Source organism: Giraffa tippelskirchi, chromosome 14 (assembly GCF_054371585.1).
Source record: "Giraffa tippelskirchi isolate mGirTip1 chromosome 14, T2T-mGirTip1v1.2.pri, whole genome shotgun sequence".
Classification (NCBI taxonomy): domain Eukaryota; kingdom Metazoa; phylum Chordata; class Mammalia; order Artiodactyla; family Giraffidae; genus Giraffa; species Giraffa tippelskirchi.
The window spans coordinates 20,251,360-20,276,951 of record NC_137288.1 but is presented as its reverse complement, the minus strand read 5'-3'; the positions used below and the strand labels follow the sequence as shown (position 1 = coordinate 20,276,951).

Below are 25,592 nucleotides of genomic sequence, written 5' to 3'. Positions count from 1 at the left end.
AGAAGCACACTCAGGATGTGGGCCATCACAGAGGGGAGTGGCCATGGAATGTGATGTGGTTAGTTTTCACGCTGGGTGATTCCATATGCTAAGGAGTGGGAGGATCATTCAACAATTGGGGAACCACCCCCTCCCCAGTCTTTTGACAGTGCCTTGGAACTGTCCTGGCACCTCTGGGTGTGTCATTTAGCTTGCAGATTGAGGATCAAGGTTTAGTTGAATTTGACCAGTCATCTTGGACCCATCTGATTTTAATCGGTTTATGTTATGCCCTTGGGCTATGCCATTTTTTCAAAAGTTGGGCCCTGTCCTCCTGTTTCATGCTCTTTTCCTGAGCCCCTTCTGGGCTCACAATGTTGCCTTTACAATCGTCTGGAGGGACAACCAGAAAATAGATGGCCCTTGGGAGAGAAATACTGTATAATATCCAATCTCTCTAGATATTCAGGGCTTCATCTTCCATGTTTCCTACAACATGTGCAACAACAGCATTTCTCAGTGAACCCGCTAGGGCAGATGACAGGCACACAATGCCTAGAAGTCCACCTATTGGTGGCAGGTCTTCAAGGGCGATTGGGCTTCCAGGGATAATGTTCGCCATTTGGGAAGTTAGCCCTGCAGGCCATTTGGACCCAAATCCTTACCACCCTTCTCCTAAAGTTACATAGGAGACATGCTCCTGGATCAAACCTCCACTCCACTTTTATGGAACATCTAGTTTGTTGCCTCTTATCAATTTGTTCTTAAGCCACTTACTAACTCCTACAACCAGGACCCTCCCCCCTTGTAGGCAACATCCCTCCACCCAGCCTATTACTAAAATACTCTTAATGCCCCTAACAGGACCAGGTAACCCACTCCTTTGTCATTACTTCTGTTATTACCTAAAGTAGATCTATGATAATGAAATGTTTACCATTGTTAACACCTTAAACTGCTCTTATGGAGGACTAGGGGAAGAAATCAGTGACTTACATTCCCTCAGAGCAATAAGAGGATAAGGCTTATGGCTATTTCCCGAGGTTCCCAGTCTCAGAGCACAGGCATGGATTGCTTTACATCATGATATCTATTCCCATTCGCAGTGGACAAACCAGCAAAGAGTTAAGATTACAACCCCTTAATCCTACCCAGCACTGGTCATGCTGGAGACCTTGGAGATGCCCAACTCCAGCCTGGGAGTCCCAGGAGGTCGACCTGCCAAGACCTGCCTAGGGACCCAATTCTCAGGAGGCCAACATGCATTGACGTGCCTGGGGATTTGATCTCCAGGAGGCTGTCATGCCTCAACCTTCCTGGGGGTCTGCACCTGACTCAGGGATGGCTGGCTCTCAGGTTGCAACAATACTGGGTAGGATAAGCTTCAGAAAGACTCACCTCTAAGGAAGTCCACCCATGGAAATAGAAGGAGGCCTATTAGTTGGGACTGTGCCTGGTCCAGCAATAACTGAGGAGTCCAATGAAAACCCCATTGCTTTTCTGGAAAGTCTAAAAGAGGCCCTCCAACAGTTTACCAATCTGCACTTAGACTCTTATGAGGGACAGGTGATTTTAAAGGACAAATTCCTGTCCCTATGTGCACCAGGTATCAAGACAAAGTTACAACAGCTCCAGTAGCAGAACCCTGCTGCCTCTTTACATGAGATGGTCCAGGCAGCCACCAATACCCTTTATAACAGAGAACAGGAGAGGGAGGCCAAGGCCCAGGAAAGGGAGAAAAGGAAAGAGAGAAGACATGCCCAGATGCTGGCCACCCTCCAGGGAATCCCTATGGCAAACTCTGAGTCCTTGAAGGACAAGGCACAAGGCAAATGCCTAATCTGTAGACAGGCAGGACATTGGGCCAAAGAGTGTGGAAACCATGACAAGTTTCATAAAACGGCTTGCTACAAATGCCATCAATTGGGACATTGGGCAGCATTCTGCTCTGAGAGCCCAAGAGCCTCAAGGTCAAGTGCCAAGCCTTCCCTCATGATGGTTCAACAGGACTGAAGAGGCCTGCTCCAGCCAGCCCGCCTTTCACAGATAACCATCATGGGGCTGGAGCCAAGGGTGGATGTGGCAGGTAGATCTGAGAATTTCTTGGTTGACACAGGGGCTATCTACCCTGTCCTGACCTCCTGCTCCAGAGTCTTCTTCCCCAAAACCTGTGCCATTTTGGATGCTACAGGGAAAACACTTACAAAAAGATTCACCCAAGCACTTCATTGTTGCTGGGATGGACAACTATTTTCTCATCAGTTTCTGGTGGTCCCTGAGTGTCCAACTCCTTTATTGGGAAGAGATCTTTCCCTGCCTTCAAAATCTTGAAGCTATTGCAGATCAGATAGAAGATGCTTTAAAACTCTCACTTGGGGGCAAGCTAACTATTTTTACCAACCACTAAGTGAAACAACTCCTGAATGGGAGAGGCCATTTATGGATGTCTGATCAAAGAATCCTCAGATATCAAGTAGTGCTGATGGAAAATCCAGGCCTCATATCCCCTTGTGAGATTCTTAACCCAACCACCCTCCTGCCTATCCCTGAGGGCTCTTTCCCCTTTCACTCGTGCCTAGAAATCTTGGACCACTGGACAAAACCCCAAGAGGGGTTGTCAGAAGATCTTCTGACCAATCCTGAGGAAATCTGGTACACTGATGGAAGCAGCTTTGTCTTGGATGGAAAAAAGAAGAGCTGGATATGCAGTAGTCTCCAATTTTGAGACCATAGAGGCTAAGCCTTTGCCACCAGGTACTTCAGCCCAATTAGCTGAGCTCATAGCCCTGACTGGAGCTTTAGAGCTGGGAAAAGAAAAAAGAGTAGCCATTTATACTGACTCCAAGTATGCCTTTCTGGTGCTACATGCACATGCTGCTATTTGGAAAGAAAGAGGCCACTTGACCACCCGAGGGTCCCCAATCAAACATGGTGATCAAACCCTTAGGCTCTTAGAGGCAGTTCATATGCCCGCTGAGGTCTCAGTCTCCCACTGTAAAGGACACCAAAAAGGGGGCACAGAAGTGGCACTAGGGAACCAACCAGCTGATCAGGCAGCTAAGAGAGCAGCATTAAAGAACAATGACCTAATAGGGGTTGCCACCTTAGTTCCACAGACTAATTTGCCAGAAACTCCATCATACACTGAAGGTGAGACTCTTAAAGCTAAGAGTGAGGGCTTTCAAAAACATCATATTGGGTGGTTCCAAAAGGAAGGACTCCTTTTTCTGCCTGGGAACCTCCAATGAAAGTTGGTTAACTCCTTACATCCCACCACTCATTTAGGGAAGATGGCCCCCCAAAGATTACTAGAAAGGTCCTTCAGAGTAACAGGCCTCCAAACGATTATAAGGCAAGTGGTCGCCTCTTGTCCCACTTGCCAATTAAACAACCCCCCAGGAGCTTGAAGACCCCAGCTGGCCCAGCCCGTCCAACGATGTGGCACCTACCCAGAAGAGGACTGGCAGATGGACTTCACCCAGATGACAGTTTCTCAAGGGTATAAATACCTACTAGTCATGATAGATACATTCACAGGATGGATTGAAGGCTTTCCCACCTGGACTGAGAAGGCTGAGGAGGGGTTAAAAAAAACAAAAACAAAAACAAAACAGTTCCCTGAAATCATTCCGAGATTTGGTCTGCTCAGGTCATTACAAAGTGACAATGGGACATCATTTACTTCTATGGTCACCCAAGGGGTCTCTAAAGCACTCGGCATTACTTATTATCTCCATTGTGCCCAGAGGCCTCAATCTTCAGGAAAAGTAGAAAGAGCCAACCAATTCTTAAATTCACTGATAAAAAAGATAACTGAGGAGAACTCCCTGGGAGGGAAGGAGGCTTTACCAAAAGCTCTCCTCCGCACCTGTATTGCCCCTAAGGAACAGGTTGGTTTTAGTCCTTATGAGATGCTATATGGGAGACCTTTTGTTTGTGTCAGTGACCTCTTCCTAGATCCAGAGGCTCAGACCCTCCAGTCTTATACCATGGCCATTGGACAATTCCAGCAATATATCCACTTGTGGGGTGTCAACCAGCACCCAAAAGATTCTAAGAGCCACCACTATATGCTCCAGAGACTCAAGTCCTAATTAAAGTCTGGAAAGATTTGTTCCCAAAGGCTCAACACCAGACCACATGGAAGGGCCCCTACCCTGTAATACTTTCTACCCCCACAACAGTCAAGGTTCCAGGACACGACTCCTGGATTCACTACTCACGAGTCAAGCCATGGAAGAAAACAGAAGAGGACACTCAATCCACCTGTGAGCCCCTGGGATATCTCAGATACCTACTCAGGACTACAAATGAGTGCCATTCTAATGAACACCCCCAAAATTAAGTTTCTGGGGATAAGATTTCTCAGGACAGCTCTAAAGAGCCAACAGAGCTTGGAAGGGGTTGTACTCCAAAATAGACAGGAGAGAGATCTCCTGATCCCTGAACAAGGAGGGACTTGAGCCATCTTGAATGAGACGTGTTGTTTCTGGGTAAATACTTGCAGCTAAGTTAAAGAAAGTCTCACGGTCCTCAAGAAAAACATCCTAGATCCTACAGAACCTCAAAGAATGAGCTGGAGAGTTCTCGGGATGGCTACAATCTCTCTTTGGGGGATCCCTCTCCTGGCGATGGGAATTTGGAGCTGGCTAATGCCCCTACTAATCCTTGTTATCACCATATTGATGCTGTTTATGATTGCACCATGTATTATCAATTATCTAACCCATTTTGTCTCTGCCCAGGTCAGTAGGCTACAATGTGCAGTGCCAGTTTAACAAGGACATATAAAACTACAGCCGGCCACAGAAAACATCACTCACTCTTAGATGGACACCACTATAAGGGCTCTGAGGATTGAGACTAGCAAGAGGGGGAGGCCCAATGTCCCTTGCTATCCCATTTCAGCAGGAAGTAGCCAGAGAGACCTCAACATCCCTATTCCCAAAGAATTGGGCCTCCCATCTCTTGAGGTGGGAATGTTAGGTAGTTAGAATAGGAAAAAGGAGTCCAAAATGGTGGTGGCTAAAAGACAAAGAAGGGAAAAGCCTGCAAAAATAGAACAAAGGAAGGTCTGAGGACAAGAGTGAGGACCTCAGGTAAAACAAACAGCCCTCCTGGCTAGCCCAGTTTATACAGCACAGGCTCAGAGGGAGGATAAAAAAACATATAAAAAGAGGAGCCAAAATTGAGCCAGGGGTTTCTCTTCACATCTTTTGGTCAGCCCGCCCTCATGGCCCAAGGATGTATTTTCCTTTGCTTTCTAAATAAAACTGAGCTGTAACACTGATTCATCCGTCACTTCAAATTTTTGCTGCAGCGAGACAGAACTGAGGAAATTACACACTCCCCCAACACATAATAAAGTGGCAGCTAATAAAGTAATCCTCAAATTTCAAAGTATTTCACACAGGCAGTTTTACTTATTTCTGGGACTAGGTCTTCTGTTGCTTTCAGAATAGCAAATATAGCCTCATATTGGTGTTAAAACCCAAGTATAGAGAAGAAAGAATTTGCATTGCATTTGGTCTCTGAATTATTTAAAAGCATATTTAGACAAAATGAGTGTAGTGACTGCCCTTCATCAGGATTTATCAACCTTCACCATTTTATCATCCAATCTAACCCTAAATATTTCTTTTTGAGAAAAACCAGAAATCGAAAGTATTGAAATATTCCATGAGCCAAAAGACGCCTTATGTGTAAGCACAGCAGTGCTCTGGATTTGATCATTCATAGAATGATATTTCTAGACATAGAAAATGGATATTTGAACACTGAGTCTTTCCAAACTGTTCCCTCTTCTCTCCTGCATGGACAGATAAAGACAATTGTGTAAAGTACCCTTTTTAGACCAGGTTAATTGTCCATGAACTTCAGCTTAGAGAGTGCTTCTTCAGGCACTTGGTCCTGGGGTTGTAGAGTACTAACCACTACAGCGGGTAGGGCAGCAGCTCAGACTTAAGGAGTGATAATCCCTACGGAGAGATTACTTTTTCAAGAATACTCACTCAGTTACCACATCTATAGAACAGGGAGACAGGACGTTGTTGTTTAGTCACTAAATTGTGTCTGACTCTTTTGCGATCTCATGGACTGTAGCTCGCCAGACTCTTCCATCCATGGGATTTCCCAGGCAAGAATACTGGAGTGGGTTGCCATTTCCTTCTCCAGGGGATCTTCCTGATCCGGGGGTTGAACAGCAGTCTCCTGCATTGGCAGGAGGATTCTCTACCACTGAGCCACCAAGGAAGCCCCATATATTCTGTTACCTGCAGACAAAATGCTCCTTCTTGATGTTCAAGGCAAATGAAGCTATGTGACTGACTTACAGCCAGCTGCCTGCTAGCTGCTGGTGGTGGTTGAATGTGAGACCCTCCTTTCCCTGGTTTTAGGATCCACCATAGCACCATATCCTAAGATGACCTCCTGGCGTTACCCTTCTCGTGATCCTCCGTGCCGAAAAAGTGTCTGTTTAACTTTGTTCAATCCAACTATCTCCAATTTTATTTGTATACCTCTTAAGAGACAACCTCAAAAACAAAAGTTTGGCAAGTGCTGCTCCAATGTTCAAAAATCATTATAGTGGTAGGATTCTCAATTCTTAAGGTGTCAGGGAGTAGTAGGGAAACTACTGAGGTGTAAAGTTGGGTGGAAAATAAGGATACAAATTGTTTTAAATTATAAAGTCTCACATGCAAATATATATATGAAGACCTTTACTGGAAATATTAAGCTGAAATGTTAGCAATGACTATCTCTAGGATATTTACAAGTTATATTTAGGTTTTGTTGGGAAACTTTTTCATATATACACATACACACAAATAGTTACTTTTATGATTGGGAAAATCTGATGATTTTTCATGAAAAAAAGTCAAACGTTAATCCAAACAAGTCTATTTTATCTTTCAAATTTTAAGAAGTAAAAGAGTAGCTTTCAAATAACATTTATACTTTATTATACTCAAAGATAATGAACTCCATATTTCACTGAATTCATTTCTTTCTTTTGGAAATTTTTGTTGTTGATATTTTTAAATCCTCTTATGTTCCCATTCTTACCATTAGGTGGCAAGCATTTACCATTCTTTGGTGAAATAGCAATTCAGTCCTTCCAGATGCTCATGTTATGAATGCATCTGAGACAAATAACCTTTACATCTATACATGGCTGATTCTTAAGGAATAAAAACTTGATCAGAAGACAACAAAATGAATATTCGGCATATTTGAATTAGATAAAGAAGGACAAAAGGAAGAAGGGCAGCCAAACACCCAAAATTTAATTTATTTAAAAATATGATAATAACAAAACATATGTTTTATAGTATTAATCACAGATCTATCATCATTTTTCAGTACTATGTCACATGCTTTAAGTACTGTTCCAATTCTGTAATTAGGTGCATGCTAAGTCGCTTCAGTCGTTTCCAACGCTTTGAGACCCCATGGACTGTAGCCCACCAGGCTCCTCTATCCATGCGATTCTCCAGGCAAGAACACTGGAGTGGGTTGTCATGCCCTCCTCCAGGGTATCTTCCTGGACCCAGGGACTGAATCTGCATCTCTTATGCCTCCTGCATTGGCAGGCAGGTTCTTTACCACTAGCATGACCTGGAGATATTTAATTCATAACTGCTATTTAATGGACCAATACTAAAGTTAACTCTATTCAGGTTATTTCTTTCTTCACCCACTATACTTCCTTTCAAGCCCAGAAATCCACTAAATACTACTCAGAGAATATTAAAATAAAATGGAAATAAAAACTGTCAGATATCTCTCTGAAACATTGATATTTCAAATACCTGTGCTTTCTGGTTAATAAAACTATCATTTGGTAGATTGGTTCCAAATCAAAATTACATTGTATTTCATCAAGAAAATTTGGAAATAAAAGTGATGCTTGATCCTATTTTTCTTTAAAAATTATTTTTATCATCTGGGGCATCCCTGGTGGCTCAGTGGTAAAGAATCCACCTGCCAATGCAGGAGGCATGGGTTCGGTCCCTGATCCAGGAAGATCCCACATGCAAGGAGCAATTTAGCCCACTCGCCACAATTATCGAGCCTGTGCTGTTAGGCCCGTGCTTGCAAAAAGAGAAGTCACCACAATGAGAAGCGTACACACCAATGGCAACCCACTCCAGTATTCTTGCCAGGAGAACCTCATGGACAGAGGATCCTGGAGGGTCCATGGGGTCACAAAGAGTCGGACATGACTTAGGACTGAACAACCAACCACAACTAGAGAAAAGCCCTCAAGGTAACAAAGATCCCGCATAGTCAAAAATAAATAAATAACTTAAAAAAAAAAGTAACTCAAAACAAATCATTTTATCATCTAAAAACTGATTGGGGTTTATGGTCCCCCATTTCTGGATTATAGGAAATAGGCTCCATTCAGCCTCCAGGACCCTCCTTGAGTTCCCAGGAACAGGTTTAAACAGATGCTAATTAGGGAAGAGAGGAACAGTCAAAAGAAACAATGGTGCAACCTAGGAGTAGAGTCTAGGTTCCCCCTCCAGGGATATACTTAATGTTAGGTAGTTAGAATAGGAAACAGGAGTCCAGAATGGCGGTGGCTAAAAGACAAGGAAGGGAAAAGCCCCCGAAAATAGAACAAAGGAAGGTCAAAGGAAGGTCCGAGGACCAGGGTGAGGAATTCAGGTAGAACAGCACTCCTGGCTAAGCCCAATTTGCACAGGGCAGGCCAGGGGGAGGAAAAAACATATAAAAAGAGGAGCCAAAGTGCGCGCTCCCTCTCTTTCCCTCCCTGCATCCCCCCACCCCCCGCCCCCCACCGCGTGCGTGCGCTCTTTCTCTTTCTCTCTCTCTCTCTCTTTCCCTCTCTCTCTCTCACGTGCGTGTGCTCTCTTTTTCTCTCTCTGTCTCTCTCTCTCTCTCTTTCCCTCTCTCTCTCTCTCTCTCTTATTCTCCCGCGCGCTGGGGCGTTCTTCTCTTCACGTCTTTGGATCTGCATGCCCTCATGCTTCGAGGATGAGACCTTTGAGAACTAACACCCAAAAAAGATGTCCTTTTCATTATAGGGGACTGGAATGCAAAAGTAGGAAGTCAGGAAACACCTGGCGTAACAGGCAAATTTGGCCTTGGAGTACAGAATGAAGCAGGTCAAAGGCTAATAGAGTTTTGCCACGAGAACACACTGGTCATAGCAAACACCCTCTTCAACAACGCAAGAGAAGACTCTACACGTGGACATCACCAGATGGCCAACACCAAAATCAGATTGATTATATTCTTTGCAGACAAAGATGGAGAAGCTCTATACAGTCAGCAAAAACAAGACTGGGAGCTGACTGTGGTTCGGATCATGAACTCCTTATTGCCAAGTTCAGACTGAAATTGGAGAAAGTAGGGAAAACCACTAGACCATTCAGGTATGACCTAAATAAAATCCCTTACGATTATACAGTGGAAGTGACAAATAGATTCAGGGGATTAGATCTGATAGACAGAGTGCCTGACTAACTATGGATGGAGGGTCATGACATTGTACAGCAGGCAGTGATCAAGACCATCCCCAAGAAAAAGAAATGCAAAAAGGCAAAACGTTTGTTTGACAAACACTTACAAATAGCTGACTAAGGAGAGAAGCTAAAGGCAAAGGAGAAAAGGAAAGATATACCCATTTGAATGTAGAGTTCCAAAGAATAGCAAGGAGAGATAAGAAAGCCTTCCTCAGGGTTCAGTGCAAAGAAATAGAGAAAAACAATAGAATGGGAAAGACTAGAGTTCTCTTCAAGAAAATTAGAGATACCAAGAGAACATTCCACGCAACAATGGGCACAATAAAGGACATTGTATGGACCTGACAGAAGCAGAAGATGTTAAGAAGAGGTGGCAAGAACACACAGAAGAACTATACAAAAAAGATCTTCATGACCCAGATAATCACGATGGTGTGATCACTCATCTAGAGCCAGACATCCTGGAATGTGAAGTCAAGTGGGCGTTAGGAAGCCTCACTCCCTTTTAAAACACTCCAAAACCTTCTCAGTGAAGTGAGACCAAATCCAAAACTCCTTAGCACAGGCTGTGTGTTTTGGGGTTTCTTCCGGCACACGGATGCATGCTCAGCCTCTAAACTGTGTCTGACTCATTGGGACCCCATGGATGGTAGCCCGCCAGGCTCCTCTGTCCATGGGATTTCTAGGCAAGAATTCTGGAGTGGGTTGCTATTTCCTCCTGCAGGGGATCTTCCCAACAGAGGGACTGAGCCCATGTCTCCTGCATTGGAGGCAGATTCTTTCCCACTGAGCCACCTGTGAAGCTCCTTTTCCTTACCTCAGGTCTTTACCCAGCTTCTTCCTGAGCTCCAAGGTTGCCCAAGCAACCCAGGGCACTCATGTCCACATCGCTCTCCAGCACGTTACCTCATATGGTGTTTTTGCACAATTCTTATTAGGGTTTATCTTTTTAAATGAACTCACTTGCACATCATTAGCTTCTTTTTCTAAGGATGAGAAGCAAGGGACCTGTTCTCCTCACTCCCCTATCACTGGGGCTCAGAACAACAGGTTCTATATTGTAGGTCCTTAAATACTTGCTAACTAGATATCAGAGCAAAACTTCTTTAAGTAGTAAAACGGATATGAAGTGCCATCTTCTCATTAAATTCTAACAATGCTTTTAATTTCTAAGGAATAGTTAAATTTTTCTTATGCATTTGATGGAAGAAAATATCTAAAACATCAGAGATCCCAATTATGAGTAAGCATCTGAGTCAGCTTTCAAGACTTCAAAAACTATATTAAAAAATGTATAACTTGCTGCTAAGTATAATTTTTAACAGTGAGATCAGAATTATAGAAAAATAAAAGGAAATATATGCATATATACATATACATATATATACATATATATATATATATATATATATATATATATATAGCCATTAGAATTGTCTCCTAAAACAAATGTTTTGTTTTTCCCAAAATGAATGGAATAATTTCCCTGCCACCATACTTTAAACATGAAATGTATCTTGGACTATGCCATTAGAGGAAATGCCATTTTACTTGAAAAATGCTGACTAGATTTGAGGCCAGAAATAGATTTGTGCATCTTCTCTTCATTTCTTTTATCATCTTCATATATTTTTTTTGAAAAATCAATATCTGCTTCCAAAACTCTATGTTCCAATGTGACATAGTTATCAGTCAAGATATCCAGTATTTTTATTAAGCTATAGCTTAGTCTTTCCTTTTCTAATACAAGAAATCCTATCCACAATCTAATCCCACTCACATTTATTAGATCCCCCAATGTTTCCTCTAAAATTGCATATTACTACAGTTCTAAGAGATATGCTATTACAAAAAGAGAAGCATCTTCACAAGAATATTATAATCCATGGACAGAGACCACTTCCTTCCTCACAGAAGGCACTGACCACTTCATGATTTATCCATTCCATTTGATGCCAAGAAATCATTACATAGCTTTATACTATGATTATGTCTGCATTGGGTCAAGTATCCAATGATTTATGCATTGTATGTAATTAGATATCACTCTAGTTACAATAACTAGGATATTATATTTCTCTGGGGTCTGCACTCTGATTATTATTAGGACTTAGGCATGGGGCCCAGGGCTTGTTTTCATAGGTGATGAACACATGTCTGTAACAGTTGTTAGTATAGACTCAGCATTCTGTTAAAGATATTAATGCATATTTGGTTTCATTATTGAACATGCCAGCTCTCCAAAGGAGGACTTTCAGTGTTGTTGTTGTTTAGTCACTCAGTCACGATGGACTCTTTGCCAATCCTTGGCCTGTAGCCTGCCAGGCTCCCCTGTCCATGGGATTTCCCAGGCAAGAATTGGAGTAGGTTGCCATTTCCTTCTCCAGGAGATCTTCCTGACTCAGGGATGGAACCCAAGTCTCCTGTGTCTCCTACATTGGCAAGCAGCTTTTTACCACTGAGCCTCCAGGGAAGGCCAGAACTTGGAGTAACTAAAGAATTAAAGCCAAGTACAATGGAGACCATAGCCTCAGGCTTGCAATTCTTTTAATTCAAAGACTAACAATTTACTGGGTTACCGGTCTTAATCTTTTAAAAATACACAAACTCACCCAGTGATGAATGAAGATCTGTATCAGGACAATGTCAATTTACACTTTAATCTACCTTATAATTGGTCATTTGCTCCCTCTAGCACTTACAATTTTCTTTCCTTGATGAAATACATACAGACTATAATGTCGACAAAGGTTCATCTAGTTAAAGCTATGTTTTTTCCAGTAGTCATGTATGGATGTGAGAGTTGAATCATGAAGAAAGCTGAGTGCCAAAGAAATGATGCTTTTGAATTGTGCTGTTGGAGAAGACTCTTGAGAGTCCCTTGGACTGCAAGGAGGATCAAATCAGTCAATCCTAAAGGAAATCAGTCCTGAATATTCATTGGAAGGACTGATACTGAAGCTGAAATTCCAGTACTTTGGCCACGTGATGCAAAGAACTGATTCACTGGAAAAGACCCTGATGCTGGGAAAGATCGAAGGCAGGAGGAGAAGGGGATGACAGAGGATGAGCTGGTTGGATGGCATCACTGACTCGATGGACATGAGTTTGAACAAGCCCTGGGATTTGGTGATGGACAGGGAAGCCTGGTGTGCTGTAGTCCATGGGGTCGCAAAGAGTCAGACAGGACTGAATGACTGTACTGAATTGAACTGATAATGATTTTTGATCTCAGCACATGACCCAAACTTGTAAATGTGTTTGGCCTAGACTTTCCTAGAGGGAAAATTAAATATTACAGTTTTGATTTGATTACTATCAAATTTTTTTTGGTGTATTTTTCCAGAGTGTTACTGAGCTCTGTGTACTTTCATAGTAATAATCAAATTATAATCTACACATTTTTTTTCATTTTAGGATCCATTAAATTTAGCTTATTGAGGTGATATGGTAATTTTACTTGTGCACTACAAAATGGAGAACTTGTACCATCTAGGACAGAATGCAGACTGGGTACAAGAAGCAGCTGGCAGGCCAAACCGTCTTCCAGACAAGACAGGGTAGGGTAATAAAACTGAACAGTGAAATAATCACCAATTACCATGACAGAAGAGTAAGGATCCTACTAGCATAAACAAAAGCTGAAAGAAAAAAAAAAACTATACAAGAAGAGAATTTGGTTTCTTAGAATGCAACCTTTAAGTGGATGATATACTGAAGTACATGAGGAAGTGTGTGGTGGGAGGAACAGAGTTCCAGATACAAGGGAATGCTTGCTGAAATGAGTCATACGTTTGAATTCGATTTGAATGAGTGAGGCTGCACCTTGAGAGGAGCAACCCTCTTATTCATCTTTGTGCCAGCAGTGCCTGGTGCTTCCGTGTTTACTGAAGGAACCACAGAATGAATGGAGGAACACAAAGAGGCAGAAAACCAGACCCTTGTCAAGGACTAGAACTTGCAAACTTCTTTCAAAAGGGCATAAAGATTATTATCAATATTTGTAGTGTATAGTCAGACCAACCAGGATATCCAGTGCACTTCTATATACCAATAACAAACTATCCAAAAGGGAAATTAAGAAAACAATCCCATCTACAATTACATCAAAATGAAGAAGATAACCTAGGAATGAATTTAACCAAGGAGGTGAAAGACATGTACTTAACACATTGGTGAAGGAAGTCTCCCTTTTGATGATCAAAATCAACTGACTAAGGATCTTATTTATATCTGCAAAATAACTGCTACCATACGATGTACTTTAATGAAAAAAATCATATCTCAAGCTACTCAGGTTCTGCCTATCTCAAGGGGAGAAAGGTTGTAAGACTCCAATACTTTGTCCACCTGATGCAAAGAGTTGACTCATTGGAAAAGACCGTGATGCTGGGAAAGGTTGAAGGCAGGAGGAGAAGGGGATGACAGAAGATGAGATGGTTGGATGGCATCACTGACTCAATGGACATGCGTTTGAGCAAACTCCATGAGATGGCAAAGGACAGGGAAGTCTGGTGTGCTGCAGTCCATGGGGTCACAAAGAGTCAGACACAACTTAGTAACTGAACAACAACAAATACTGAGAGGTGAAAATCTTTTGGATCATCTCAGAATTCTGCCTTCCACAGAACGTTTCAACTCAACTCCTCATTGAAATTAAAACTTACTGTATATATATTTCTTTACTGTAAATAAACCTATAGTTTAGATTCTATTATCTTCTGCCATAAATTGATATGAAACTAAATATATAATCTCATTTTAGCAAAGTGTTGTAACCATTATTCCCACATCCTTAAAGTGAACAATTTTCTTTTCATCTCTTTTTAGTTGCATGTCTGTTTTTATCAGAAATATGCTGCATATTAATCAAGCATTAAGTAATTGAGATTTTATCGTGGTCTAAATAAGAGTAGGAGAGCAGTTGAAGGTGGAACTTGAGAAGTCAGAATAAGATATTACTCAGGGTATTCATTCATTCCAGTTGCTGCAAATTCTCGGAACACAGAAAAAGACTGGTTCAGAAAGTCTGACTTGTGACTCACTGGGAAGAGGTACACTTCGCTAATGTCTCCATTATGCACATCCAATACTTACCCTACAGTTCTATCATAACTGATCATGCATTTTCATATATAAGTATGCTCAAAGTTGAAATTATACTAATTCTAATCAATTTTTTAAAAATCTGAATGATTATTCACAGCAAGACAATGTCTTTATATAAAGTGATGCAAATGTGTAAAACTCTATCCATATAGGCAATATTAAATTGAGTTACCAAAATAAAATATAACACACTTTCAACATCACTTTAAGAATTATTCAAAGTGTTCTATGTTTTTGTCAAGTTGGATTCATTCTTCTTTATCCTCACTTGTGTTTCTAATATGATTTTTTCCTCTTATTTGTTGATTTTTGACCCAAGAAAGCAAATTAGTCACAATGGTTAATATATTTTCTTCTTCATTTCAGAATACATTTAAAGTTTAAATAAGTCATCTTTCTTAGAGAACACTATCCATGGTTATTAATAACACTTTAAAATTTGAGATCTTTTTTGGGTACCTATATGTGCTTTCATCTCCACTAGATGAATTGTTTGAGTGGACTGAGATTGTGAATAATCTGAGTACAAAATGCCAGTATTAGAAAGACTATAATCAAGTAAGACAGTTCCTCTTTGGTGATAATATCACTTTTTTTTCTCTAGTTGCTAGGTTTCAAAGTTGCTCTGTGGGGTAAAGTCTGGATACTATTCCTCTGAAGCCAATGTCTTTGAGCAGCAGCCAGCAGCAGTGTGATACTATTAATCAAGGCAGCCATCTCAGGTAGAGCTGAGAAAAGGCTGATGAACAATCAGCAAGACAGTGCAGGCAGGAGTATGCTATTTATGGGAGCGATCCAGTGAAGACATCACATTATTCCTCATGACACAGTTGAAGGTAAATACTTCTCCATTCAGTGATCTTATAGTCCCCCCATTATACTAGACAATATTTGTTGTTGTTGCAAATGCTGGCATTTAACCCAGACTTTTAAAATGCCTCTAATGTGCATGGGAAACCTCAATGTCTGATGATTCACAGTAAGAATTTCTGTGCCTCTCTCTTACACACTCATCCTTTGCCTTTTCTGTGATTTATTCAGACACAATGGACATGAGTTTGAGCAAACCCTGAGAGATAGTGAAGGACAGGGAGCCTGGTGTGCTGAAGTCCATGGGGTTGCAAAGAGTTGGACACAACTTAGCCACTGAACAAAAGCAACGAACAACAACAGATTCAAATGCAAAAATAAAATGGTTTGAAAATATATTCCCACTAGCATCCATTAGGTCCTGGGTTCATGTTTCTAGAGCAGAAGCTCCTTGTTATGATTCTACTTTAGTCTGATGTTTATGGTAATATACGACACTGTACAATGTGTGATTACAGAATGTAACCATGAAACACAAATGTAAGATGCATTAGGTAAGACAGAAGAATGAAAATGCAGTCTGTAAAGCAAGTAAAACTATGCTGACAAATATGTTTCATGAGTGATGCATAGTATGATCTACTTTTAACATCATCATCATCTTTAGAAAGCAGGAGCTCTGTTCATTCCTTAAAGATGACAAAGGTATCCATGGAGACCTGCCAATATCAGGATTCAGGTCTTACATTCTCGCCTCAGTGCTGTTAACAAATCATTGAGCATGGGGTTGAGGGTATTCAGGGAAGTCAGTTAACCATCCCTGGGTTTCTTTTTCTGTTTGAATTTATAAAGTATTTGGGACTGAAATACATGACGTCTAAGCTCTTATCTACCCTCTAAAATATCTTATGGTCCTAATATAAGACATTTTGAAAGATATTAGAATATTATTGGATATGCCCTAAAGCACCTCTCAACACTGAACTGAGGATACCATCTAAGAAATGTGGGAACTAAGAAAAATACCAAGGTGCTTTCTCATTATTAGAGTAAGAAAGGGCTGGTCTCTGATTCATATCTCTAATCTTTATTGTGCACGTGTGTGCCGTGCTCACTCATGTCCGATTCTTTGCGGCCCCGTGGACTGTAGCCCACCAGGCTCCTCTGCCCATGGGATTCTCCAGGCAAGAATACTGGAGTGGGTTGCCATTTCCTTCTCCAGGGGATCTTCCTGACCCAGGGATCAAACCCACATCTCTTACATCTCCAGCACTGGCAGGCAGGTTCTTTACCACTAGTACCATCTGGGAAGCCCGAAACATACACAGTATGATACAATCCCATCATTCTTTAAATAAGTAGAACTTTAAAGACTCACAGATCTTCACCTTTGAATTGAAAGGAGCTTTCTCCTCCCTCCCCACTGTCCAGCCTAGACACTTGCCCTACACCATTCACACCTGATGAGAACCCACTTCTTACATATTCTCCATGGAAGTTCATTCAATGTTGTAATATCACACTTTCTATGAGCTAGACACTTTTTCCTGAATCACACTCAAATGGCTTCATATAATTAATTTAACATTAATCTTACTTCTCAGATATTAATCCATACCACCACTCCCCCAAGTTTAAGGTAGTTGTCACATTTTGGACAAAAGAAATCTCTAGGATAGGGATACCTTCACATTTAGCCTTCTCCCATGACTCCAAATGCTTCTGCATCCGGATCAGTCGCTCCTAGCTAATTACTATGCTCTCATTAATAACACTCAGAAAAGAACAGGCTGTGCAATTTGCATTTTGACCACTGCAGTTTCCTGTGAGAGTATCTCCTCTGAACTGCTTATTGCACATTTGTTAACACAAGCTAATACTGCATTAGATATTGCTGTCAATTATTTTTTAAAAAGTATTGGCTTCTATTGAGTTTAAATGAAATAAAATCTTAGGAAATCCTGGAGTCTGGGTTCCTTTGCTTGACATATGAAACGTAAGAAGACATTTTGTAATTTATCCTTACTGAATTATGGTGCAGGTTTGATAAAAATTGCATATTTTGTAATATTCTCAGTAACTTTATTATATTATTTAATGCATTGACTAGACCTTCCATATATGTTAAACTAGAAAGAAGTTCTTAGTCTATGATTATCCAAGGCTGATAAAAATAAGGTACACTTTGACCCTCACCAAAGGCACGATCGATTGGCTTTAGAAGAGCGCTCACTGATGAAAACACCACATGTGCTATCTTCTAGCCTGAACTGCTTCAAATTCTAAGTAAAAAATGACGAGGTTTTTTTGTCCGGATACTTTGCTGAAATAAAGATGTGCTAGCTCTAACATTTTGATCAATTCCTGAAATGAAGACAAAGATAACAACTTGCTGTTTAAATCTGCAATAATCCAGGAAGGGAGACTTAACATACTCTGTGATGGTATCAAGATTCAGAAAAGCTGAGGGACATTCACTACCTCTGGTGCCATAGAATTCTCCAACTGGGTAAGTAGAGAGCAATTTAAAGCCAAAATCATTCATTCATGGTGCAAAGTAATCATCTAATACATTTAACATTTTTGGATTAAAAAAAAAAATAGTGGCTGCTGCAGCTAACTTTGAGAAATCCTTGACATTTCAAAAACATTTTGCCTTTTTTTTTAAATGTATAGTTTCAAATGACAAGGTACTGATTCCTTAAAGCTGAATTTCTTAGGGTTATTTTTCATTTACATAAATTTATCAAGCATAAATTATTCAGGGTTTCTGAAGAACATTCCAAATATATGTCTATTCATATGACTCATTATTTGTAAGAACATGATTTTCTAAAATTGCTGTGCTTTTGCCCATAACTGGCTATCATCCATTGTGCCATTTAAACTAGTTTCTGGAACTTTTTCTATTTACTCTCTTCCCAATCAATTCTTCCTCTTTGTCTAGTTTACCTGGAACTCTGCAGTCACAGACCTATTTAAAATCAATGGGACTGCAAGAGAAGCCTACTAAAGAGAACCTACCAAATATTTTTATGCAGTTTTTAAGATTTAAACTCAAACATCATGGGAAACTGCTGCCTCAGTTCTCTGGCTTCCTAAGATCTAACCCAAAGACAAACGGAATTCATCATACCCCTGTTTAGTAGTGTGAAATGTCTTAAGTAAGGCTACGGTGCTTATGCTGATACTGCGTTTTTGTGTTAGTCCCTAAGTCCTGTCTGACTCTTTGCGACCCCATAGATTGTAGCCCACCAGGCTCCTCTGTCCATGGGATACTCCAGGCGAGAATACTGGAGTGAGTTGCCATTTCCTACTCCAGGGGATCTACCCAACCCAGGGATCCAACCCGGGTATCCTGCATTGCAAGCAGGGTCTTTACCATCTGAGTTACCAGGGAAGCGCTGCATATGCTGATATAAGTAATCAAAAGGTAATACGTAACTCTCCTGTTTCTGGATCAAAGTGAAGGAAAGGAAATCTAAGCGATTTGAACAACTTATTAAGGCTCAAGCTGCATGAAGGAAATTCCATTCACAGTGCATGAGATCTGCACCCTCCGACCCACTGGAAGGCCGAGCAGCGAGAAGCGGAGATGCTTACGTTCTTGGAAGGACGTGAAGAGCATTTGGAAGCGGCTGTTGCGGCTGCCCTCGTCGGCCCACATGCGGATGACCCCGAGCCCCGTGCGGAGCATCACGTCGTTGGCCACCGTGCTGCAGAACTTGGCTTTCAGGTCCTCCACCGAGCTGCTTCCGTCATACACCGCCACGAAGTTCCTCTTGCATTCATTGGAATTCTGCATCTCATAGTCCAAGAACCGTAAGTAGATCTGTAAAACAACAACGAAGACGCGATAATTTCCCTGAGAAGAGGAAAGTAGTTCAGTAAGCACCAGCGCTTCCTTTCTCTTTCTCAGTCTCACAAGACAAGCTTGATTGCAATCAACCTTATTATTTTGTCCCTGTGGGTGGTAGAAAGTAAAGACGTATATCACTCAGATCAACTTGGGCTTAATACTTTTTTCAAATGTTATTACCCTTTCTTGTAGGTAAAAGTACCCTTTTCCATCACTGAGTATTTTTACCCAGATAATCCTTATGTCTTCTCTTAATTTTTCTGGAATCAGTTATTAGTTTTCATACTTACTGTTCTATTTTAATCAGCACAAATGTGTTTTAAATATCGCTGATACATTCTTATCAGAGTTCCATGACTTCAATTTACTTCCAAAAATGTGTGGAAATGCAACATTTGTACTAACATCAAACAAAACCAGAAATGGTATCAAAAGATAGTCTCTGATTTTACTTTGCTTAAATTATTTCACACAACTACAATGCTTCATTTTTAAGATAGAGTATATATTTTTAAAATACAGCTAAATCTGTGGTCATTCTAACCATAACATAGAGTCAAGCCATTTAGTTAAGTCCATGTAAATAAAAATTAAATTAACACTTAATGGGTAAAATGTACTGTACAACCTACTTTATAGATTATTGTTAAATATTCCCCAAAACTCTATAAAGTGGCACATTTATTATCATATGCAGGAAATGCAGACTTGGGATGATGTAAATTGCAAATTAGACCCAAGGTCCCTCAAACCAGTCTGTAATCCTTTCACAGTATTACAGTGCTTCAGACATACTGCTTTAAGAGCAACAGACATTACTTGACTCTCTATGAATGTGCATCAAAAATGGAAGGCAATTAATTCAACCAATGATAAATATCTATAATGGACTACTACTCAGCCACAAAAAAGAATGAAATCCTGCCATTTGAAGCAACATGGATGGACCCCAAAGGAATCAGGCTGTATAAAGTTACATGGAGAAAGACAAACATTATTTCACATATATGTGGAATCTAAAAACCAAACCAAGCACAGTTTTAAAAAATCAATCTGTTAGACAGAAAACAAAACAAAACAAAACCAGAATAGTTGTTACCAAAGGGAAAGTGAGTTGAGAGTGGGCAAAATAAGTAAAGGGGGTCAAACGTATGGTGATGGATGTAACTTGTCTTGAGGCGGTGATGACCTTGTCGAGTATGTAGGTGGTGAATTATAGTGCTGTATGCCTATAACTCATGTAACAATAATATTAAAAAATGACTTCTTCCATTCTCCAACCACAGTGGCATTATTCTCCCTTTGTGCTACAATATTATTTTGGACATATTTTAAGCTTTAGTTACAGGTTATATGTAACTTTTGTTGAACTGTGTGTTTCCAAGAAGCTGGGACACTGGTGTACTTATTTTATTTTCAGTGTTTGACCATGTGTTATGTATGTTAAGCACTCACCATAACATTTAATGGATGTACATTTAATGACTGACTAAAATTTTGTTTTCTTTATTGACTTCATTTTTTTCAGCATCCATCACATATATATTGGGCACCCATAACACCACACTTTGAGTGCTATAAATCATGATAATTATATATATAGAATAAATGACAGTTTATTATTTGCAGTAGAAAATGGTATGCAATATTTCTCAAGACAAGTTATTTATAATATAACTCTAAATTATGACATAAAATACTCAGTCATGTCCAACTTTATGCAAGCCCATGGACTGTAGCCCACCAGGCTCCTCTGTCCTTTGGATTTCCCAGGCAAGAATACTGGAGTCATTCCCTTCTCCAGGAGATCTTCCTGACCTAGGGATTGAGCCCGTGTCTCCTGCATTGGCAGGTGGATTCTTTACCACCGAGCCACCATTACTGCAGCCTTATAAAACCTATAGCCTAAGAAAACCTCCTGTTTATCAGTCCCAGGTTATTGCTTTATTTTATTCTTTCAAAAGTTCAAATATTACTAATGTAGTCTATCTTAGATCTACTCTTCCCAACCAAATATTGCATTTCAGAAAATTATCCAGAAAATTCTATTGTCCATCCTAGGAAGGTATATCTGAAAATGTTAAACCTTCCAAGTTTCTACTAACTAATTTGTTTTTCAAATTTTCACATGAATTTGTAAAAAGGAATTGTATCTGTCATTCAGATGATCTTTTCCAGGAAGCAAAGGAGACAAAATAGCTTACTTAAGGAAAATAAATCAATATGAAAGCCTTAAACAGGATTAAAATCCTGAACTCTTAAAGATCTTTTCATTAGCCCCATCCTGGTGAAAAGCAAACAAATTGAAAACTGTATAAAAATATAAATAACTATAATCTCTAAGTATTCTTGGAAGGTAGAAAAACTTAAATGCAACAAAAATCAAATATATATTTATATTCTCAAATGGTACACAATGATTCCAACATATTTAATTAGCCCTCAAAGTAATAATGGCTTCCCTGGTAGCTAAGATGGTAAAGCGTCTGCCTACAATATGGGAGACTTGGGTTTGATCCCTGGATCAAGAAGGTCTCCTGGAGAAGGAAATGGCAACCCACTCCAGTACTCTTGCCTGGAAAATCCATTGGTAGGCTCCTCCGTCCATGGGGTCGCAAAGAGTCGGACATGACTGAGCGAGTAAACTTTCACTTTCTTTCAAAGTAATATGCAATTAGAACTGTAAACACACATAGTTACTAACGGGAGAAGATACTGAGCAGAGTAACTGAAAATCCCTCCCTCCAGTGTTCTTACAAAGTTATACAAAACAAACACAATGCCCACAGAAAGAAAATAATTAAAGCCATTGTTCAACTAATTCAAGAGAGAAAGATTTTTGATTGTGTGATATTTTCAGGTTGATTCAGGGGTGAGTATGTCTGGACAGTTATGTCAGGTTTTTTTCTGACTCTGAAATACAACTTAAAATGCTAACTAATTGCATCATATATTGACAATAACTCAAGACACTGTGCAAAGGCATTATTTCACTCAAATCTCTCCAACAGTGATGTACACTATTATTACAACTATTTTGAAATAAAATGACATTTAAAAGAGCAAAGTAATGCTCTTAAAGCAACACAGGACCTTAAGTAATAAATCAATATTCAACTCAGTTCTGCCTGACAATTTTCTCCTTGGTATCAAACTTTGCAGACTCAGATAAATTTTTTTGAAAATTTTCAGACTGATAGTCCAAGAAAAAAGTTATAGTCCTCAACAAAAACAAACTACAACAAAATTGACAAATAAGCAAGCAAAACAAACCATTTCTATTTTTCTAAAGGGACTAAGAAACATACTGATGGTTGACATATGAATGAAATTCACAGAAAATAAATGTGTCCCTCTGAAATAAATGGCTGTTTTAAATTTTCTTTAAAAATAAGATCATCTTATAGAAGAACACTGATATAGTTAAAAAGGCAATTCGCATATTTGGCCCCTGTTTTCTCATTTGACATTTTCCATGCGAGGTGAATGGTGTGTACTCTTACAAGAAGCAGCATGGCTGAAGTTGAAGAACCTTCTATATTTAAAGACCATTCTTATTAGAGCTATTTCAAATCCTAAAAGGTGGTATTGTGAAAGTGCTGAACTCAATATGCCAGGAAATTTGAAAAACTCAGCAGTGGCCACAGGACTGGAAAAGGTCAGTTTTTATTCCAATCCCAAAGAAAGGTAATACCAAAGAATGCTCAAACTACTGCACAATTGCACTCATCTCACATGCAAGCAAAGTAATGCTCAAAATTCTCCAAGCCAGGCTTCAGCAATATGTGAACCGTGAACTTCCAGATGTTCAAGCTGGATTTAGAAAAGGCAGAGGAACCAGAGATCAAATTGCCAACATCCATTGAATCATCAAAAAAGCGAGAGAGTTCCAGAAAAATATCTACTTCTGCTTTATTGACTACGCCAAAGCCTTTGACTGTGTGGATCACAACAAATTATGGAAAATTCTGAAAGAGATGGGAATACTAGACCACCTGACCTGCCTCCTGAGAAATCTGTATGCAGGTCAAGAAGCAACAGTTAGAACTGGACATGGAACAACAGACTGGTTCCAAATCGGTAAAGAAGTACATCAAGGCTGTATATTGTCACCCTGCTTGTTTAACTTATATGCAGAGTACATCATGCGAAACGCCGGGCTGGATGAAACACAAGCTTGAATCAAGATTGCCAGGAGAAATATCAATAACCTCAGATATGTAGATGACACCACCTTTATGGCAGAAAGTGAAGAAGAAGTGAAGTGAAGTCTCTTGATGAAAGTGAAAGAGGAGAATGAAAAGTTGGCTTAAAACTCAACATTCAGAAAACTAAGATCATGGCATCTAGTCCCATCACTTCATGGCAAACAGATGGAGAAACAATGGAAACAGTGAGAAACTTTATTTTTGGGGGGGTTCCAAAATCACTGGAGATGGTGACTGCAGCCATGAAATTAAAAGACGCTTGCTCTTTGGAAGAAAAGTTATGACCAACCTAGACAACATATTAAAAAGCAGAGACATTACTTTGCCAACAAAGGTCTGTCTAGTCAAAGCTGGATGGTTTTTCCAGTATTTATGTATGGATGTGAGAACTGGACTATAAAATAGAAATCTGAGCACCAAAGAATGGATGCTTCTGAACTGTGGTGTTGAAGACTCTTGAGAGTCCCTTGGACAGCAAAGAGATCCAACCAGTCCATCCTAAAGGAAATCAGTCCTGAATATTCATTGGAAGGACTGATGCTGAAGCTGAAACTCCAATATTTTGGCCACGTGATATGAAGAACTGACTCACTAGAAAAGACCCTGATGCGGGGAAAGATTGAAGGCTGGAAGAGAAGGGGACGACAGAGGATGAGATGGTTGGATGGCATGACCGACTCCATGAACATGAGTGTGAGTAAATTCTGGGAGTTGGTGATGGACAGGGAGGCCTGGCAAACTGCAGTCCATGGGGTAGCAAAGAGTCAGACATGACTGAGCAATAATAATAATATCCATACAGGAATTGAACAATTACAGTCACTGGATATTATATATTTACTTCTGAAGCATTCAATCATTTTAAAACTTTTAAAAATAGTTTTTAAAAGATCAATAAAATATTCCAGTTATTATTAGCTTTACTGAGTACAGAGCTGTTGCTGCACAAACCAAATCCATTAACCAGATCAGTGATCAAGTTTTCCCACTCTAGCTATAGTATATACCATATTAAAAAACCTTCCCTACCTTAGGATTTAAATGATATTTTGTCAGCTTAAAGCTCATGCCATAATATCACTAAGGGGAAAAATGCCATGTGACAGTGTTTTTACTTAAGGTCAAAAACTATAGAAAGCTTGTTAGTCGTCTGCTGAAGAAAAGAAAAAGTGATAAACAGAATCATATATAACTTCAGTAAAATAGTCAGATTACAATCTCGTCTCAGTGCATCATTTTGATGCATTCTTCTTTCTAATCAATCACAAAGAGTTTGAGCTGACAAAATGATTTATGGAATAGGACGTGGGAGGCTTCAGAACATATAAGCAATTTCTAGTAATGTCTGTCTTCCAAGTCACACTAATAGGAGAGTAGAATCCCTTTTGCATATTTAAACCAAAGATATCTGGCTAACAATTTACTAAGTTAACATACTTGCAAGCATTTAGTACCAACCATTCAACCTGCTTCCGTAGCCTGTCTCCCAGTGATATGCGAAAAACAAACACTGTTTGGGGTCATTTTTTAAGACTTGCCAGAACAGTTTTCTCCATGATAAATACAAATTAAATACACCACAGTCTGAGAAACACTGACCACAGTTTCAATATCACTTTACATTTTGATAGATAAAGCTACATTTTAGAAAGGATGTTGCCCAGGACTTCTGTGGTTGCTGTTTGTGGCTGGACTTGCAGGGCCTTCTAATTTTAAGTAGTATATCCCATGAATTTGGAGGAGAGCAGTGTGCACTTTATTCAGAGGAGAAAACCAGAACATCCTACTGTGTTCTGAAGTGTTGGAAAAACACACACTCCACACAACAAACCCTGATACGTGATTTTCTGGCCTGCACAGACAAGCATTGCAGTAACTTTCCAAAATCTGATGCTATAAACTGAGATTTCATTTAAAAACAAAGTTGAACCATAACACCGTCATAGGTAGTTCTCTAGTCAGTTAAAATTTTCATGTTGTTTATCCAATTTTTATTTTCATTTTTGGAGATAATAAGGGCAGGCTCAGTCTTTAGAGTCCCTAATCTTACCATTGTCCTCAATTTTTGCTGCTACCCTTTGCTTATGCATTAATTTTCTCCTTGCTCCCATAACAAATCACCACAAACTGAGC

The 25,592-nt window shown here is 39.9% G+C and overlaps 1 protein-coding gene across 1 annotated transcript in view; it reads right to left on the bottom strand.

Moving 5' to 3' along the window:
- Positions 1 to 25,592, bottom strand: part of NETO1 (neuropilin and tolloid like 1) — a 96,502-nt gene that overhangs the window by 9,976 nt on the left and 60,934 nt on the right. The window contains exon 7 of the mRNA XM_081561971.1: positions 18,996 to 19,224. Within this exon, the coding sequence (XP_081418097.1) occupies positions 18,996 to 19,224 (229 nt within the window). The remainder of the gene's footprint in view (positions 1 to 18,995; positions 19,225 to 25,592) is intronic.